General features: G+C 36.0%; 1 protein-coding gene across 6 annotated transcripts in view; it reads left to right on the top strand.

The window, feature by feature from the left end:
- SATB1 (SATB homeobox 1) overlaps positions 1-17764 on the top strand; it is an 80019-nt gene that overhangs the window by 18919 nt on the left and 43336 nt on the right. For all 6 annotated transcript variants that reach the window (XM_019667384.1, XM_019667386.1, XM_019667388.1 and 3 more), the window contains 2 exons: positions 9475-9586; positions 11908-12362. In XM_019667384.1, coding sequence (XP_019522929.1) covers positions 9475-9586; positions 11908-12362 — 567 coding nt within the window. The remainder of the gene's footprint in view (positions 1-9474; positions 9587-11907; positions 12363-17764) is intronic.

Here is a 17764-nt window from a genome sequence, read left to right as displayed (position 1 = left end):
GCACAATCTTTAGCAACATATTTCTATGCACATTTAAAATTTTTCTTCCATAATTGAACATATATTTCAGTGTGGCTAATACTTTTCATTTTTATCTCAATTGTGTTATATTTGAAATTCACTTTTTTTTTTTTACTGAATCTCAAATCTCTTTTAGTTAGTAAAATATCTTTACTAAGTTTTTTTAGTTCCATTTGTCTATTTCTCATATTTAAAAGTAAAGAGAGAAAATTTCAACAACAGGGTCCACTGATTTATAGGCCAAGATACTGATGCTGCCAACACAGAAATGCTAATATTTAGTATACCACCCCATGTGAACTCATAATGTCCATTCCTCAATTGATGTTCTAAAGTCCACATTTGGCACTGGAGACTGTTTAGGGCTATAAACATATAATGTTTAAAAGTCAGCTGTATAAAGGTCCCAAATCACCTGAATTTAGAGAGAGCTGCAAGTGTAGATAACTGTTGAGCTGTTCCAGAATAGGCTTCAGGGACTTGATGTAAGTCCCCCCTTCTGCGTGGGAACAGCTCAGCCTGGAGCACACGCCTCCACTTATGGATGGGGCTCATTATTTCATGACATAGAACCTGTTTAACACATTTTTACCATTTCACCAGAACTTCTAAGATTATACTCATCAGTATATGGCATTTTCCTAAACCGTGAAGCAGTTCCATAATATTGATAGAGATGAGTCAGATTAATTTGGTTTTTTTCTCTATGACCTAGTTCAGAGGAGACACTGATTTATAATAATCTGGTAGACATGGAAAGAAGTCTTGGCTAACAGCTAATAATAAAACTTAGAAATCAAGAACATGATTTAGCCTCCTTAGTCTCCTGTGATATCTTGGATCAGGTCTGAGTGGGGTCCACAGAACCTGTGAATTCTATGGATTTGTGCAGACCCTGAAGTTATAAGTCACTTTGAGGAGCATATGTGTGGAGAGTTTCCATAGGTTTCATGAGATGCCAAAAGAGAGTTCTGTGGTCACATCAAAAGCTAAAAACCAGACTGCCTTTTCTCCCTAGTTTTTAGGCAGTGTGGCTTAAAACCTAATAGTGTTCATGTAAAGAAGGCATGCAAAGAAGGAATATAAAATCTGTGAAGAGTTATAGAGCCTAATTCTAGTATTTACTTTTGGAAAAATGGATTGTTCAAATCAAGCTTCAGTTTTATTTATTTATTTATTTATTTATTTATTTATTTATTTATTTATTTATTTATTTATTTATTTTAAACTGTGGCTTAAAATTTTTTAATATGCTCTATTTAGGACCCATAGAACTTGATACAAATTTGGTATCTTTTTCTGCTGTTTTTAAGCACGGGTACTAGAAAATTTAATCTCTGTAGAGGATGGGAGGTTTAACCACAGAAGAGCCATCAGAGAAAGAGTAAGCAAGCATCCTGTGAAGGTACAAGTTGATACAGATTTAGAATTTTCGGAAACAAATTTGTTATAAAATCAAAATCATTGGATTTCAGCTTACCTAATAAAACACTTGGGAAAATCCTATTTGGAGTAGCATAATGTTTAACGTAATGAGGACTACATTTTTTAACAATCATAAGCAAGATACCAAGGGACTTGAACCATCCTGAAAATAGAGTTGGGGACGTTTACACAATGGGTGTCTGAGAATGGATGGTGTGTATCACAACTGAATCTTCTTGAGTCACTAAAGGGGACCGTATAGGACCTCTTTTTGGAAAGACATAGATTTCGTAGAATGTTAAAGCTGTTAGAAGGGACTTTGGAGATTATCTAGTTCAATTCCCTTCATATTGCAGATAAACAAACGTAAGCTGCCATGTGCAGTTAATTTGGAATATTATATACCTTTAGTACTAATACACCTTTTAACTAATATTTTCTAATATAAGCTCTTTACTAACACATTCAGTTGGTTTGAGTAAGGTTTCAGTGTAGTAAGAAAGATCTAGATAGGTATTTATACAAAAGGACTAGATAGAGAATCTGGTCAAAAGATGTTATCTAGGTCTGATGTAAAATTATGTGGAAAAGTCATAGGAACTGTAAGCCAACATTTAAAAAAAAAAGATGAACTGCATATTTAAATAATTAAATAAAATTTGTGTTTGAAATGATCACATTTGCATCTTTAGGAGATGTACTAAGGCAGTTAAAACAGTATTGGATGTGTTCTTTGTGCTTCCTTTTGTATTCCTTTAGAGCTCTGTACCGAGTTTCCATTTTTAGCACATTTTAGGAACCCTTATAGGGTTACTTTGTGTGAAAAATGCCGTTTTCAGTCACTGGGATTGATCAAGATGGCAAGAGCTATAACTATGACAATTGGAGTTTAAGTAAAATTTAGAACTGATTAGTCTCTTCTCAACAAATTGAGATTCTGAATATGCCCCAGTTGTATCTCCCAAGAGAATAGCTTAGAAAGCAATAGAGGATCCAGAGGGGAAGACGGGGGAACGTAAGCTAGCACGCACAAACAGAATATGACACTTAGAAACCCTGCCATTCGCGTCTCGTAAATTGGAGCCCATTTCCCTTTCTTCCCACCCCCAAATACCAGATGGGAACTACCTGTTAATTTTCAACAAATTTGTTCTATGTCACCATCTCATATGATGCCTTTTAGAGCTTGTTTGCAGTATTTAATATCCTTGGGGATTAAAAGAAAACCCCGTTTCCTGAGAATCCCTATTAAAACTGTATTTGAATGTGGAGATGATGCCACTTGATCTGAAATTAAAGTTTGACCTTCGAGTTGTCCACATGCATACAAAAAAATCCAAAAAAACACAAACAAACAAAAAACTGCTGTAAAAATTGAGGCCATAGGCAGACAGACTGTGGAGAAAGACATCGGAGTGTATGAAGTTGCGCTTCTCAAAAAATAAAAATGTAAAATAATAGAGAGCCAGCAGTTTGACAGATTGTTCAGTAAATGCTCATTTTATTGAAAATTATAAAAAGGTGCTTAATGCCTCTGTGCCATTAATACAATACATAAAAAGGTTACTGTCAAGATTAGTGTTCCAGTGCTGAAAATTAACTCTAAGGCTTTATGCATCACTCTGCATCGACTGAGAAGTGAAAGGTTTCTGTATATATATATATTTTGCATGTGCGGACATTTATTTCAGAAAACAGTTATTTTAGACTTTATGCCAAAGACATTAGCAGTGATGTGCTTTCATTTAAAGCATGGATATAACAGATATATATATTACAGACAAGGTAGAATCATGAACATCACCTTATAGAATTAAACCTGTGCGAGATTATTTCTCTTGCTGCCTCTCTAGAGTATTCCAATTCAAAACATATATTCCTTCCTACAGAAAAAGATATCCAGATTCCTTAGTAGAAATTAATTAGCATTCAGAAACCAGATAGCATGTTTTTGGGTATTCATGAGATCTCTGTTTGAAAAAAATGTTTTTAACTTGTAGAAATGTGTTGCAACACACAGATGGGAAGAAAAAGAAAAAAAAAATCTCTTTAGCAAGCACTGTGTGTAAAAGGAATATTACATTTTGCACGCTCCTGATTGCTCTGTGTAAACAGTTTTTGACATCTGTCTTTATAGTTTTCGAGGAGAGGAAGACTTTGTTAAAAGAATCATTTTTATACAGCAGTCACCATTTCAGTCTTGCTTTACCTGTATTATGAAAGCAGATGGTCTGCATGTCTTTTGAATATTTATAACTATCAAAAACAATCTCTTGCTATTCACCCTTAGGCTTATGAGATGTCAGGACTGTTCTGGTTGAAAAAAATCATCTTGGGTGTTTACAGAAAGAGGATTACATTAAGCTGAAATGACTATACATTTTCCAGTTTAATATTTGTCCATCAGCTGTTTAATCGTATTTAGATAATTGTGTAAATAAGATGTTGTAGCCTTTGCCCTCTCTGCTGATGGAGCCTGAAAGCTTTAAACGTGGGTGAACCACCATTTTGTAGATATTTCTTGCTACCCTCTCCCACCTCAGTTAAACCAACAGCAAGTCTTTAGTAAGTTTTGATCATGGTATCACAGTCTTGTTTAAAAAAAAAAATAGTGTACAAAATGCCAGTGTGAAGATTACATGAAATGCTAGGGAGCTGCTGGCTTCCGGTACAGGCATTTTAGTTTATTAGAGTATATTGTAATATGCAAATATGGTACCGAACTCCAATTGCCCTTTAAAGATGACATGGCTTTCTCTTCATTCCCCGTGAGCTTGCAGAGCTTTGAGGGTATTTGGGAAAACTTTTGGTATAGTGGGGGTTAACTGTTTTTTGACTGGAAGCTGAGCAATCAGAGATAACAGATTTTGCTGTGGTTGGTTGATTTGGCAGAAAAGCATGAACAGTTTTGGTTTAAATGATTGAATAACCTGATTAGCATTGTTTTGGGGTGGGTTTTTTTTGTTGTTGTTAAAGGCACAACAAAGCAATTTTAAGGTAATCAGATCACTGCCTTTCCTCAATTGATGAACCTCTTTTTTCAGATGGCCTCACCTCCAAACCTCTTCAACTGGCCACTAAGATGACCAGGGAGAAAAATAAAACCATCTTCCTTTAGTTTCTGAATCTGTTATAAATATATACCTACAGTGTATGTCCTGTTCTAGCAGAGGTTTGAAAGGATATAACATTTTGAAAAATTATGTAACCTCCACCGATGCCTTCTGTTTTTTTGTTTTGTTTTTTGTTTTTCAAATTTAGAGACCTGCAGTATTTTAGAGCAAAGGTTCAGAATGTTCTAACTATATCTAAGTCAGTCTTTAGAAAATTTCCACCCTTACCTTTTCACAATTAGAAAGGTTATAAATAATGTATTTGGCTGAAAAGGAAGCTCAGCTTGTGGCAGATGGTATCATTCTAGAGTGCCGGGGTTTCTGTGAAGATGGCATTCTTTCAGATCGGAACTTCAGCAGACTCCCAGAAAGAACCAAAGCTCCTCATAGGGAGTAGACATGTGCTTTATGGATCTTAGAAAAGCTTACAACTTGGCTCCTATGATGAGAGTATCGTGTCACACTGGGGTTATGGGACCCACAGCCAATTTCTGCCAACTTTCCAATTCTATTTCCCTGGGCTGGGAGCTGTGGCCTATTCATTGGTTGGTTTTGTGTATAGCATTTTGAACTTGGGATTTAAACCGACTGAGTTTTGTCAGCCTGATTACTTTATTCCCTGAACATTGATGTTTTACACAGACGGGCCACTGAGTAGGAAAACTTGTGATACCAGTTGTGTCTTTCTCAAATGGCTTTGGAGAGCTCCTGTGAACAGGCACCAACAAGAGAACAGGAATGACAGAACTACTGAGCCCTGCGACTTCTGAAATGTCCATGTGGATGCATTTTGTAAAACCTGGGAAGGGATCTCTTGCAAATAAATAGATGTTTTTTTAAACTATGAGTTTTATTGTGACAACAACAAGTGATGAATTTAAAAGATTCATTTGACAATTAAGCTGCCATTTACCTTTGACCTTTAAGGAAAAAACAAGAAAGGGTTTTTGGTAGCCTCAGTAATGGCTTATTTTCGTGCCCTTTTACTGATCACCTACTGTGTGCCCAGCTCTTTCATGAGTCCCCACTATTTGGAGATAAGACCCAAGGCTCACCATCTAGTGGAAAAGCAACATCATGGCAAGTGCCATAGTGGTGCTGTGTGTGAGATGTTTGTGACGTCAGGAGGCAGAAGTGGGGAGACCTGAAATATACCCTCAGATGAGCAGCTGTTAGCTAGAGACGGGAGAAGGCACTCACTGGTCAGTCACCCAAGTGAGGGAAGTGACGCATGTCCTCTTGATGTCAGCTACCAAATACAGGCCAACTTTGGGAGCTAGCCATCCAATTGGACGATTGCCACAAATAGAAATACTCCTTTTTCCTTGGTGTATTCCCCTTGTTACCACTTGACCTGACTTGTAACTTAATAATAATTAGTACACCCCTCATTCTTCATAAGAAAATGTATTGAGTTAAAATATATCATTTGAAAATTTTATCTGATACTTTTCTGTTACTTACAGCTGATCCAAAATGTGATCATACAATAAAAAAAAAAGCCCAATTAGGAGGTGGTGGCAGAGGGTTGGGTTGTCATAGTAATTAACATCTCTTAAGTCCACACATGGTATGTTCCAGGCACTGTGCAAATTGCATCACACTCATTGTTTTATTTATTGTTTTTCCAAAGGCAGATAGTATGTCTCATCAAGTCATTATTTTTCTAGTGACTTGCCCAGTGCTTGGCACATAGTAGGAGTTCAATAAATATATCCTGAATGAGTGAAAAAATAATGCCAGAATGAATAGACTCTTCAGAATAACCCCATGGGGTGAATGTTACTATCATTGCCATTTAGGATAGGAGTTGTGATAGAATAGGCAGTTTGACCAGGGTCACACAACTAGTATGTGGTACATCTTAGACGTGAATGCACATTTAGTTGATCCTGTTCATCAAATGAACATTTAGTCTTTATTTAATATATGCCAGGCGTTTGGGCTGGAAAGTTATATGGAACCCAGACCTGCATGAACTCACAGACATGTGTAATCTTTTTAAATTAAGGTCTCCTTTTGATTGACATAAGAATCCCAAGCTTGTGTCCTTAAAAACATGATCTTGGTCTACCTTCTGTACATCCCTGCCACCAAGGAAAATATTACCAACCATGACTTTGTGTTATTTGTACTATCAAAACAATAGGTGTTTCTTTATGATTTTCCAACTTTAAGATTACAGAATATTATTTTTTCAAATGCCGTAGGCCCCATAAGATCCTGAAACCTCTCTTCCCTGCCCTTGAAACTCACTAGTCCTGTCAGGTGCCATGCCTAAGATTTCAATAAGGATTTTATCACAGGAGGAAAAAGAGAAAGCGTCTTGCAGTGGCGATGTGTGAAATTTATTGCATATTATTCCAATAAAATTGAAGTGACCCCAAGTTACCTGAATTATGAAATATTTGCCAGGCCCCCCAAAGCGCAGAAAGATAGATAATCTAAAAAGTTGCTTTGGTATGCATCATAACCTGTAGGGTTAACCTTTTTATTGATGCCTTGCTGAGGCTAGTATTTACATTAATCAGAGTTCCCTTAGCGCACAGCACTGGACAGAGTAGAAAGTATCCAGAAAGTCACTTAAGGACAGAGCCTGCCAATTGAGGGTTAGACAAGGGCAGGGGGAAGCTTCGATGGTCATGCCCATATGGATATTATTTTTCACATACGGATGATAATGAACTACATAGCACTATTACATATGGGCTTTAGTTTCATGAAAATACTTCAGACTTTTGTTTCCTATACTGTGTGTGGATTCTCCCCTTCCCCATATATTTTGTTCTTATTTGGTGTACTGATTCACATTAAATTTAAATGATCTATTTACATATTTGTCTTTCTAAGAGATGGTAAATTTCCTATAGGCAGAGACTCTGTCTTATCTGCCTTAGTATCCCTAGTACCAACGAGGCACATAGTAGGTGTGCAGCGAAGAGCAAACATGATATGTAGAACTATTGGCAAACTGAAGTAGACTGGGTATCAGAAACCTCAGCAAAATCCACATATTCCAAACATTTCAGAAAATTAAGACATAAACTACATCTAAAATTTATATGTACTATTATATTAACATTTAAGAAACTGCCAGAATGTCTAGGCATAAGAGTAATAATTTTTTAAAAATTGGACCAAAGTGGAAGAACATCAACTGTCATCCATTTTCAGAATCACCGTTATCCATCAGCAATCTCAATAGTTTTATTAGTGTCTGACTTTATTGATCCATTATTACAATAGAGTAAGGGTGATGGAAGCTGACAGATTGTTAACTGGATCAGGTAATCTTCTGGCTTTGGTTCTGGCAACCTTGCTAAGTATCTTTTTGTACTCTGGACTGAGGAAGGCTCTTAGTAAAATTGCAAGCTACTGGATTAATGGCAGGGCATGATGAGCCATTAAGAATGTCTTTTTAAAGAAATAAAGTGGGAAAAGGACTATAAAGTAGAAAGTGCCAGAAAAAAAAATAGATGCCACAATGCCCTTAGGAAAGATAGCCATGTTTTACATAAATAATGCAACTTTTGCTTATTCTTCACTGGAAGTTCTTCAAGGATCCCCAGGGTTTACATATTATGGGAATGTATTCATACTACAAAATGAACACTGATAACGGATGTCAGGAGACTCTGTAAGAACCAAAAGGGACTTAAGCTAGAAGTAGCTAAAAGAAGAAAATGTATAAAAATACTTTGGTCCCCAAACTGGCTTTTCTGGTTGTTCGCTGCCTCCCAAACAGTGCTGCCTTCTGTAAACTATTTCACCATAGACCAGCCAAAGTCTGAAATGTAAGGTCTCATATTTCTACACATAGGAGTGGAACTCCAAAGTCGAATTATTCCTAAGACTCAGTTGCAAATTAATTTAGCCGCTATTAGAGAATATGGGTGTTATGCTTAAACATAAATGTGAGTTAAGTCACTGAAATTACCGTAACCAAAATTTGCTAGGAAGAAAACACTTTCTTTGTTGAAAATGAGTTTAAAAAAATTCCTAGTAATACATGAAAATCATTGTCATTTTTGTCCTCATTTTTATATGTTAAACTGTTGACTGTTTAAAAGCAAGATGAAGACAGGTGACAAAATAGGTCCTTTTTTTGTGGTATCTTTGACAAATTTAGTAAGCATGAAATGTATATATTTAAAAATTTTATGGTTCGAAATTCAAAACTCAACCTTTACTGTAGGTGAAGCTAGCAACAAGATTGTAGAATGTGTGTTGGTCTGTAGAGGATCTCTGTGAATAGTTTGTTTTTACCTTAAATGTGGTCAGCCAACCTTTGAACAGTGTTAAAGCAGTTAATGCATCTCTAATTGAAACCCAAACAATAGGAGTGGAAAGTGCAAGTGGTGTTTCTCAAACTTTAATGCAAACCCAAATACCCCGGGGATCTTGGTGAAATGCAGGTGCTGATTGAGTAGGTCTGAGGTGGGCTGAAGATTACGGATTTCTAAGAAGCTGCCAGGTGATGCCGATATTGTTGGTCCCTGGGCCATCCTTTGAGTAGCAAGGATGGTAGAGTACCTAAACCTCAAAGTAGCTTTTACTTGTGAATTGCAATCATAAAATCGTCTTCACGTAATTGGATTTATTGGGATCAGTGGAAGTTTGTCAGCCTAGGAATAGGTGACACTGATGGAAGTTCCTTACATACGAGAGCAAAGCCGGTGGGTTTGATAGCTTGAGACTGGTCTCAGTGGTCAGATGCTTTTGACTTAAAGAAGCATTTGATGATCTACTTAATGAATTTTAAGAAGTCGAAGCTTTAGATTGAAGTGTGAAACAAAAATGTATTAGTACTCAGTTAATTAAAAGAAAAAAAAAGACAGTTTCCACAATTGAAATCTTTTCTGTGTTCCATCTTGTGCCGCTATGTATTACAAATGTTTCTCCCCTCTTCATGCAGAGTATGATTTCTTCCATTGTGAACAGCACTTACTATGCAAATGTCTCAGCAGCAAAATGTCAAGAATTTGGAAGGTGGTACAAACATTTCAAGAAGACAAAAGATATGATGGGTAAGCAAAAACCGTTGCCGCGGTGGCTACATACCATTACGTGTCATTTGGAGGTTTATCAAAGTCACATCTAAAGCCAGGTCTTTTGATTGCCCAATTAGAGATCAATTTAGAATGTTTCTTGGAGGGTGGGGAGTGGGTATGAGTATAATGAGATAATTAAATTCAATAAATGTTTGTGTTTAAATCAGCCAAACTGACTTGGTTGTCAGACGGGCAGGAAATCGAGACGTGAGGAAAGGAGCTGTCATTTTTTAACATCTCAGTGAAGACCTAACCAGGCCTGGAATCACTAATATTAGCTGTGGTTTCTCTCAGAGACAAATGATGCTTTTATGTTTTTTTGTTTCTGTTCCAGAGAAAAATAAAGTGTCTGTTTCTGCATCCAATTTTTAAGGAAATTAAATTGTATTTATAGTTTCCACACTTGAGATCCAGTGATTTTTATATCCCTAATCCCCAGCCCCCCATGTAGGCACTTTAGTGAGTGTACTGCTTTCACATATATACCAGAAGAATCATTGCATCATTTCTAAACTTTTAAATCCAATTAGCATCCTATTGTAACATATAACTTTACATCAATATTTGTTACTCAGGAAATACATTAAAATTATCTACAGTGTAAAATGACAGATAAAAGTTGTGTGTTGTACCTTCGCATTTAGATTATGACATTTTCTCCCTATAAGTTTATTAGCGTTTGCAAAAGCAAACACTGTGATGAAGGGTAATGTTTTAATTTCTATTAATGTTTTCTTTCACATACCTGTACCTTCCAAATAATATATTTTAAAATATTATAGGAATGGGATGTTTAATATGCATAGCATTATGCCCGTTTTAAATCGATTTCTATTTACTTCTATTAACCTTCATTTAATAACAACAACAATAACTCCTCCTAAAGATTTTAAGCGACAAGAGAACCTAAATTTTGAGCATGTTTTAGCTTTTAATATTTGAAGCAAAACCATCCATCTACCAAAACAGATTCTTTGCCGTTTATAGCTTAGAGCTATAATGAAGACAATACATCATTTTTGGAATAATTGCTTGAATTACTATTTCCTGTGAATGGCCCACTTGGGCTGATATCACTGGTAGAAATGGAAGGTTTCTTCCCCAATTCTTAGTTATATTTTGCATACATCAGTGATCATAGCATTATGATAAGTTCCTCTAAATATAAAACCTGAATATTTAGTGAAGTGAGCAATGATGATTAAAATCCAGTCTATCCTTAGGAAGTATGGCGTGCTATTTGGAAAGGCTTACCTGTTTCCTTACAGCATCATGCTCAGCTTTTCCAGTCAAGAGCATGAAACCAGTCTCCTCCTTGTAGCAGCAAGCATTTGACACACTTAGGGCTGACTCTCAGCCAGTGCACATGTGGAATCTGGCCAAGGGAGAAGCATTCATCTTGGGTAGGTGGTAATAAATTGCACAATCGTGACAGTATCACCATTGTACCAGAGCAACTCCACGCCCCTGCCTTGAAAGACTGTCTTTATCATCTGGTGATAGCCTTAGCTTCTTCAAGAAACATTGGGGTCTTAGCAACACGGAGTAGACTGGCTTGCAATACAATAAATCATGTGCTTCATTCTAAGAAATATTTGCAGATGTACCTGCTGCCCATGATGGTTAGAATGAAATGAAGCAAGCCCTATAAGAAACTAAAGCCCACTGCTCAATATGCACTCAGTTATTATTACTTATCATTATGACCACTTTCATTATTTATTATATTGATTACTTTTTTTATATTCATGTCTGGGTAAAATTGAACGTACATAACATTTTTTATCATCTGTTTTTCTTTCAAACCTTTTGCCTAGGGTAATAACAGTTAATATATAGCATGAGAAAATATTTGTATATATTTTTTTTCTTTAGTTGCATATGATGTCTTTTCTTAGCTCAGCTTTTTTTTTTTTTTTCCTAGTTGCCAGTAAGTAAATGGCATTCTTCTAGAAGCTATCTTTAAGTAAACAATGCTGATAAGCCTTCTTGGGGTAATGAGAATGAATAATAGTTTGACCCCAAAACTAGTATATAGAATTTGAAAATAATAGATTTCATGCCTTAAATCTAAATAAAATTAGATCAGAAGTACTGTCCCACATTTAATTGTTGTGGAATTGTACAGACAGGGAAAGTAAAAACACAGTGGGTTGAGTTCCATCTTGAAATTTTCTTCATTTAATTGGATCTTTGATGTGTCCTATGCCTTCTGTTTCTATTTAAAAAATGATCAGAAATCCTCGCAACACCCATCATCGTTGCCTTAACGTGAGTTTACTTTTTGTGCATTGTAGTTGAAATGGATAGTCTTTCTGAACTATCCCAGCAAGGTGCCAACCATGTCAACTTTGGCCAGCAGCCTGTCCCAGGGAACACAGCCGAGCAGCCTCCGTCCCCTGCGCAGCTCTCCCACGGCAGCCAGCCCTCGGTCCGGACCCCTCTTCCAAACCTGCACCCTGGGCTTGTGTCAACGCCCATCAGTCCTCAATTGGTCAACCAGCAGCTGGTGATGGCTCAGCTGCTGAACCAGCAGTATGCAGTGAATAGACTTTTAGCCCAGCAGTCCTTAAACCAACAATACTTGAACCACCCTCCCCCTGTCAGTAGATCTATGAATAAGCCTTTGGAGCAACAGGTTTCAACCAACACAGAGGTGTCTTCCGAAATCTACCAGTGGGTACGCGATGAACTGAAACGAGCAGGAATCTCCCAGGCAGTCTTTGCACGGGTGGCTTTTAACAGAACTCAGGTCAGTTTTTTTTTATTTGTCAGTGGTTCTTTAGTCTATTTCTTTAGTCCCATCTATACTAATGTGTATTCTTTTACTTGGTAGTAATGTCCTTTCTCTTAATGTGATCATAGTGTCTGTTCCTGGTGGTACCCAAATTTTATCCTTACTTTCTCTGTCATAACCCTCCTTACCAAGAGAAAGCTGTGTGTACAAAGAGATCCTAATTTAGGGGCTTTGAAAGATGAATTAAATATCAAAAATGTTTCGAACTGGCATTACCTATGCTTTTGCATAATGGAATCATAGACTTAGAGCAGGTTGAGAAAAGTTGCTGGTAGGATGTCAGGCTTGAAGACTACTATCTTTCCTGTGTTCCTACCATATCAAGCATGAACATATAATTCCTCTACAACTTAAAAACAAACAAACAAAAAACAAACAAAAAAACATCTTGGGACTCCATAGCAATTTCTGCCATTTAATTCCGAGTAGCCATTTAGAAAAAATATATAACTTAACTAGCCTAAAATGTGTCTTAGCTTTGTCCCCTTCCCTCTTTCATTATTGTTAGTGTTCTTCCCAACCTCCTGAAGAGGCCCTGGGGTAAGTTTGATCTGCAAACCTTAGTCTGCAGACTCCTCACAGAGAGCTGCCTGTACCCCTTGGGGCCACACCTTTGTCCTCCAGGGCAAATTCCTGTGAAGATATTATCCTCAATGAAGAGGGTCAGAGAGACAAGGGGAATAATGACAGAAGAGATGAGAGCCCTGAGAGAAAGATATTTGAAAAGTCCTGAACAACTTCTATTCAACTGTGAATGAGAGGATTTCTAATTTCTTTTTTTGGAAACTACTATGGTATATATGGTGTTTACTTTTGGCCCAGGCACGCGCGCACGCACGCGCGCACACACACACACACACACACACACACACACAGAACGTGTAACTTTGATTAAAATGAGGACATTATGTACTTTCAACTTACTTGTTATACCACTGTTCTTTCTTTTGTCAGTTTTTTTGGGGGGCCTGACTCACACTTTCCTCTCACATGTAAGTTATTTTGCTTATTGCATGATTATAAGAATAAAATTCTGGTACGAAAATAATCTAGTATTAATTCCTTGTTGGCAGAGTTTCCATACCTAAGAGAATCCCAGCTGTGACTTATTTTTGGCTTGCCTTAACTGGATTGAAATTTAGGAGGCCTGACAAAGCCTTTAACTCAGTGTTTATTTTCAGTTTCTTTATCTGTTTTTTGTACATAATTTGCCTATTTTTAAAAAAGTGGTTGCAGAACGTTATGTCAGGTTAAAATTGTATGAGTTTTAGCTAGTTCTGTATTTTCACAACTTAAAAAAAAAAAGGTGTTCATTATTAGCTGGTAAATTTAATATGGTACCAAATTCAGCTGGAGGGTAATTATTTTTTAAAAATTAAGTGAATGAATGAATGAATGAAAGCCTTCTAGATACTCCTGTTTCTGGCAACTTTCTTTATTTTTGTAAAGAGCAGCAACTGCTAGTAGTTCTCAGTACTGGGCAAAAAAATAGACAGGTCTGTACATAAAAGTTCAATAAAATGCTTGTTGAATTGCATTAAAAGCCCACAGACAAAGACAACATTGATATAGACACAAATGACATATAGATTTACTGATAATAAGCATTTTAAAAATTGAGCAAATTATTTCTTAAAGCATCGAGGGAAGTGTGTTTTGTAGGTTGAGGAATGACAAGAGTCCAGCTGAGGGAGACTAGGGTGAAGTCACCACCCGTTGGTACTGTTTTCCTTCTCTGGGGTTATGATGTCACAGCCATTACTCTAAAGAACTGACTATTTGTTCCGCCTTTCTCACATTGACAAATTCCATAAATATATGTAGGATTTGTTACTAGATAAAAAGGCCGAATTCTCTCTCTTTTTATGCCATATTAATCTCTTTGAAAAAACAGTCATCTCTGTGGTTAACATCAAAAACAGTTATGTTATTTTTCAGAGGATGAGAGAAGAATGAAAACCTGGTATGGCTTGATACCCATCTCTGTTTATTAATAATAGCCAATTTAGAAAAAGTCATTACCAAAATATTGTTTGGAGCCCTGGGTGATAGAGGAGTTTGGTTTTAAACCTTTAATCGGTATTCCTCAGTCAGAGTGGCTGTTGGGCCGCATTTGAAGCTATTTGATTTAACTAAGTAATTTTCCATGTACATTAAATTCCTCACTTTTGGGGAACTAGCTTTTGAACACTCAAGTGTGCATGTATTTTAGGTGGTCATGCTAAAAACCACACACATGCATGCGCGTGCACACACGCACAGCTGCATTTATTTTAATGATTATACATTCATATGAATGCATGTAGTGTGTTTATTTCGAAGTGTATGCATTTCAGTAAAAGCAGGTGCAGAGTGAGCGTGTATGGTGTGAGTGTGGAGTACGAAAATACACATGCTAATGCATATGTATAGACAAGGAGCTCTGCAGAGTTAAATCGCACATCACACATTGTGTGCACTTCTTACGATGTGCAATGCTAATTCCAAGTTTAAAAAATTAATGTAAAATACGTACATACCAATGCAGTTATATATGATCAGGTGAAGACATTGGTGCCCTTTAAACAGTGTGGTAAAACATAAATAGAATACATAATGCTACTATGACAAGAAAATCTGGTCATTGACAGCTCTAACTTTAAAATCCTGGATTTCATGTTTTAATTCTTAATTGGAGAATTTTCTCATTGTCTTAATTGGGTGTCCTAAATTAAATCATAACCCTTCTCTTAAGACTTTCACACATGACTATTAAAGAAAAAAGTCTACCTTTTCTGAAAATTTATGGTGAAATTTATATTATTACTTGTTTTAAGGACTTTTTCCCCTTTTGAATTGATGGGCATATGTTCTTTAATTGCTACTGAAGACACCAGCTTTTAGCATATGTCATTCATTCAGTTATGCCTCTTTGATATCTTTTTAATGGAAACCTATGGCTAAAAATAATTGCCGAAGCTTCCAGATTGATACTTTTTTATACTTTCCAATTCACTTCTCTGTATTATTGCTATTAAAGGTTGTGATAGAAGAAAATATGTTCTTTAGTGCCTTTAAAAAAGTAAAACCCAGAGTTTAACTCTAATCCCATTCTGTGCCTTTTTTCCTCCTCCCCCCTCCTCTTGTCTTTGGCACACTTTATTTTCCAGTAAAATGAAGAATGAAGATGGATTATTCAAAACTGATAACAGTAATGGACCATCATGTAATGTTTTATTGAATTTGAGTTCTGTAAATTATGTGGTGGAGAGAAATTTGCCTGCTTAAGTATAACAGAAATTGCTACTGTGTTTCTATAATCCTTCACAGTGTAATTTAAGAAAAGTCCACTATCCATATCAGTATTGAATAAAAGGTAAAAAGGTGCTATTACCCCAATGTGACAGCTCTCGTTTAGCCTCCCAAATGACAGAGATAAATGTGTCTGCTTAGAACATATTTGGCACGAGTCCAGCCTAGTAGGTGGAGTTTGAAAATAGTCTTTCACCTGGACATGTGATTAAAAATTCACCAAACGGCAGAGGCAGGTAGCCTTGAAGAATATTCTACATATTTTCTTTTTAGAAGGGAGGTTTTATCAAATCATATTTTCCTTTTGAGGGCTTTGAAGTTCCATGAAACTGATAAAATCTATTTGAATCAGTGATTATGTTCAAAGAGGAGACAAACGGGAGGCCAGACAGGCTTTTTGTGCAGATTGGCAGTCTCTTTCGCTTATCTGCTGTTTTAAAGAATTCATAATTAGCATTTGGAAGTACTGATAATATTTATTGGAAGTTTTTTTTCTTTCTTTTACAATTACTAATGAATTTTACTTGTAGTAACTTGTAAACTCTGTTTGGAACATAAAAAAAGGTTTAGGAATTCATCAGTAACTTCACTTTTTGATGGGAAAAATTAGAATTCTCAACCACCATGTGATGACAATGCAGAATCATTTTTTTTATTTCCACATATAGAGCACATATCAAATTATTTGAAGATATGAAGTCCCAATGAAAAGCAGCTTCTCATTCCCAATAAAAATATTCATGAGGAGCTGGTAACTTACTGCAGAACATACAAATTTGCAAGTTCTTCTCAGAAACAAGAGTGGCTAATGATTTTGTTTAATTTCATTGAACAAATTTATTGAACACCTATGGTGCACAATATTGATGATATATTTTAGTCCTGGTGTTTTAGCATATTCTCTGAAATAGCAAGTAGGTATATGATGATCCTGACATATTATTTTTTAGCGTGAAGAATAATTTTTGGTAAGAGATCCCTCCTACTTACCTCCACGAGGGATTACTACAGATGACCTTGACCTAACTTGGCAAGTCTGAACTGTATTTTCAACTATGGAAAATAGGAAACAGGGGCCACATACATCTTGACTCCATAAATGCAACTGTTCAGGTAACAGTAACCTCAACAGGACCAAAACATTTGTCCCCGTATCCAGATTCTAATAGCAGTCATTTTGCATCCAGAATTTTTCTCAAGTGACATGATTTTTTTTTTTTTTTTGGTAATTAACACATTCTAATCAAAACATTTTCTAACAATATTTTCAAGCATTTCCACCAGGGGGCACTCCCCTCATTGAAAGCTTGGGCCAAAAAATAAAATAAAATTTTAAAAACCCCAGAAGATTTCTAAAACACCTGAGATGTCTACACTGGCTGTCTTAGAGCTCTTTGAAATGTTCCAGGGTTTGAGATATCACTTTAGACCTTCAACATATTACAAGCAGAAAAACTGCACTTGCTCCAGTTGAATAATTAAGTGGAAATAAAATGTTTGCCCCTAAACCACTTTATATGCTCAAATGGGAAGTCATGCCAACATTCCAAATATGGGTAAAGAAATTTCTAAATTCTCTCCCAAATGACCTACTATCTTCTACTTTATGCCATATAGGAATGACTTGGTCTTACGTTAGCAAGACTTGATAGAGAATATTATTATATATATTTTCATGTGTTTGTTTTTCTCACTATAGCTCTCTGCTGTCTCAGGAAATATTTTTAGTAGAAAGAGATGATATGTTATTATTTTGTTATTTGAAATTTGTAAATGTCTAATTTCAAATTTCCCAAATATGATAACATCCCTAAATGTTTATAGGCTCTCTTTTGACCTAAGCTATTTTTTAAATTATTGAACACTTAACATAGATAAACATCTTACAGAATGATGCATAACTTTTCATTGAAGGCTTACCTTAAATAAATAAATAATTACCATTAGAATTTACCCATAGGTAGCATATCTTGTTTTTACATTTCTATCATCCATTTGCAATTTTTTCCTTTTATGATCTGAATAGACATAATTAATCCACTTAGTAAATATTTATTGAACACTTA

The sequence above is a fragment of the Hipposideros armiger genome, unplaced genomic scaffold (genome assembly GCF_001890085.2).
Source record: "Hipposideros armiger isolate ML-2016 unplaced genomic scaffold, ASM189008v1 scaffold_495, whole genome shotgun sequence".
Classification (NCBI taxonomy): domain Eukaryota; kingdom Metazoa; phylum Chordata; class Mammalia; order Chiroptera; family Hipposideridae; genus Hipposideros; species Hipposideros armiger.
This window is presented reverse-complemented; position numbering and strand designations above follow the sequence as displayed.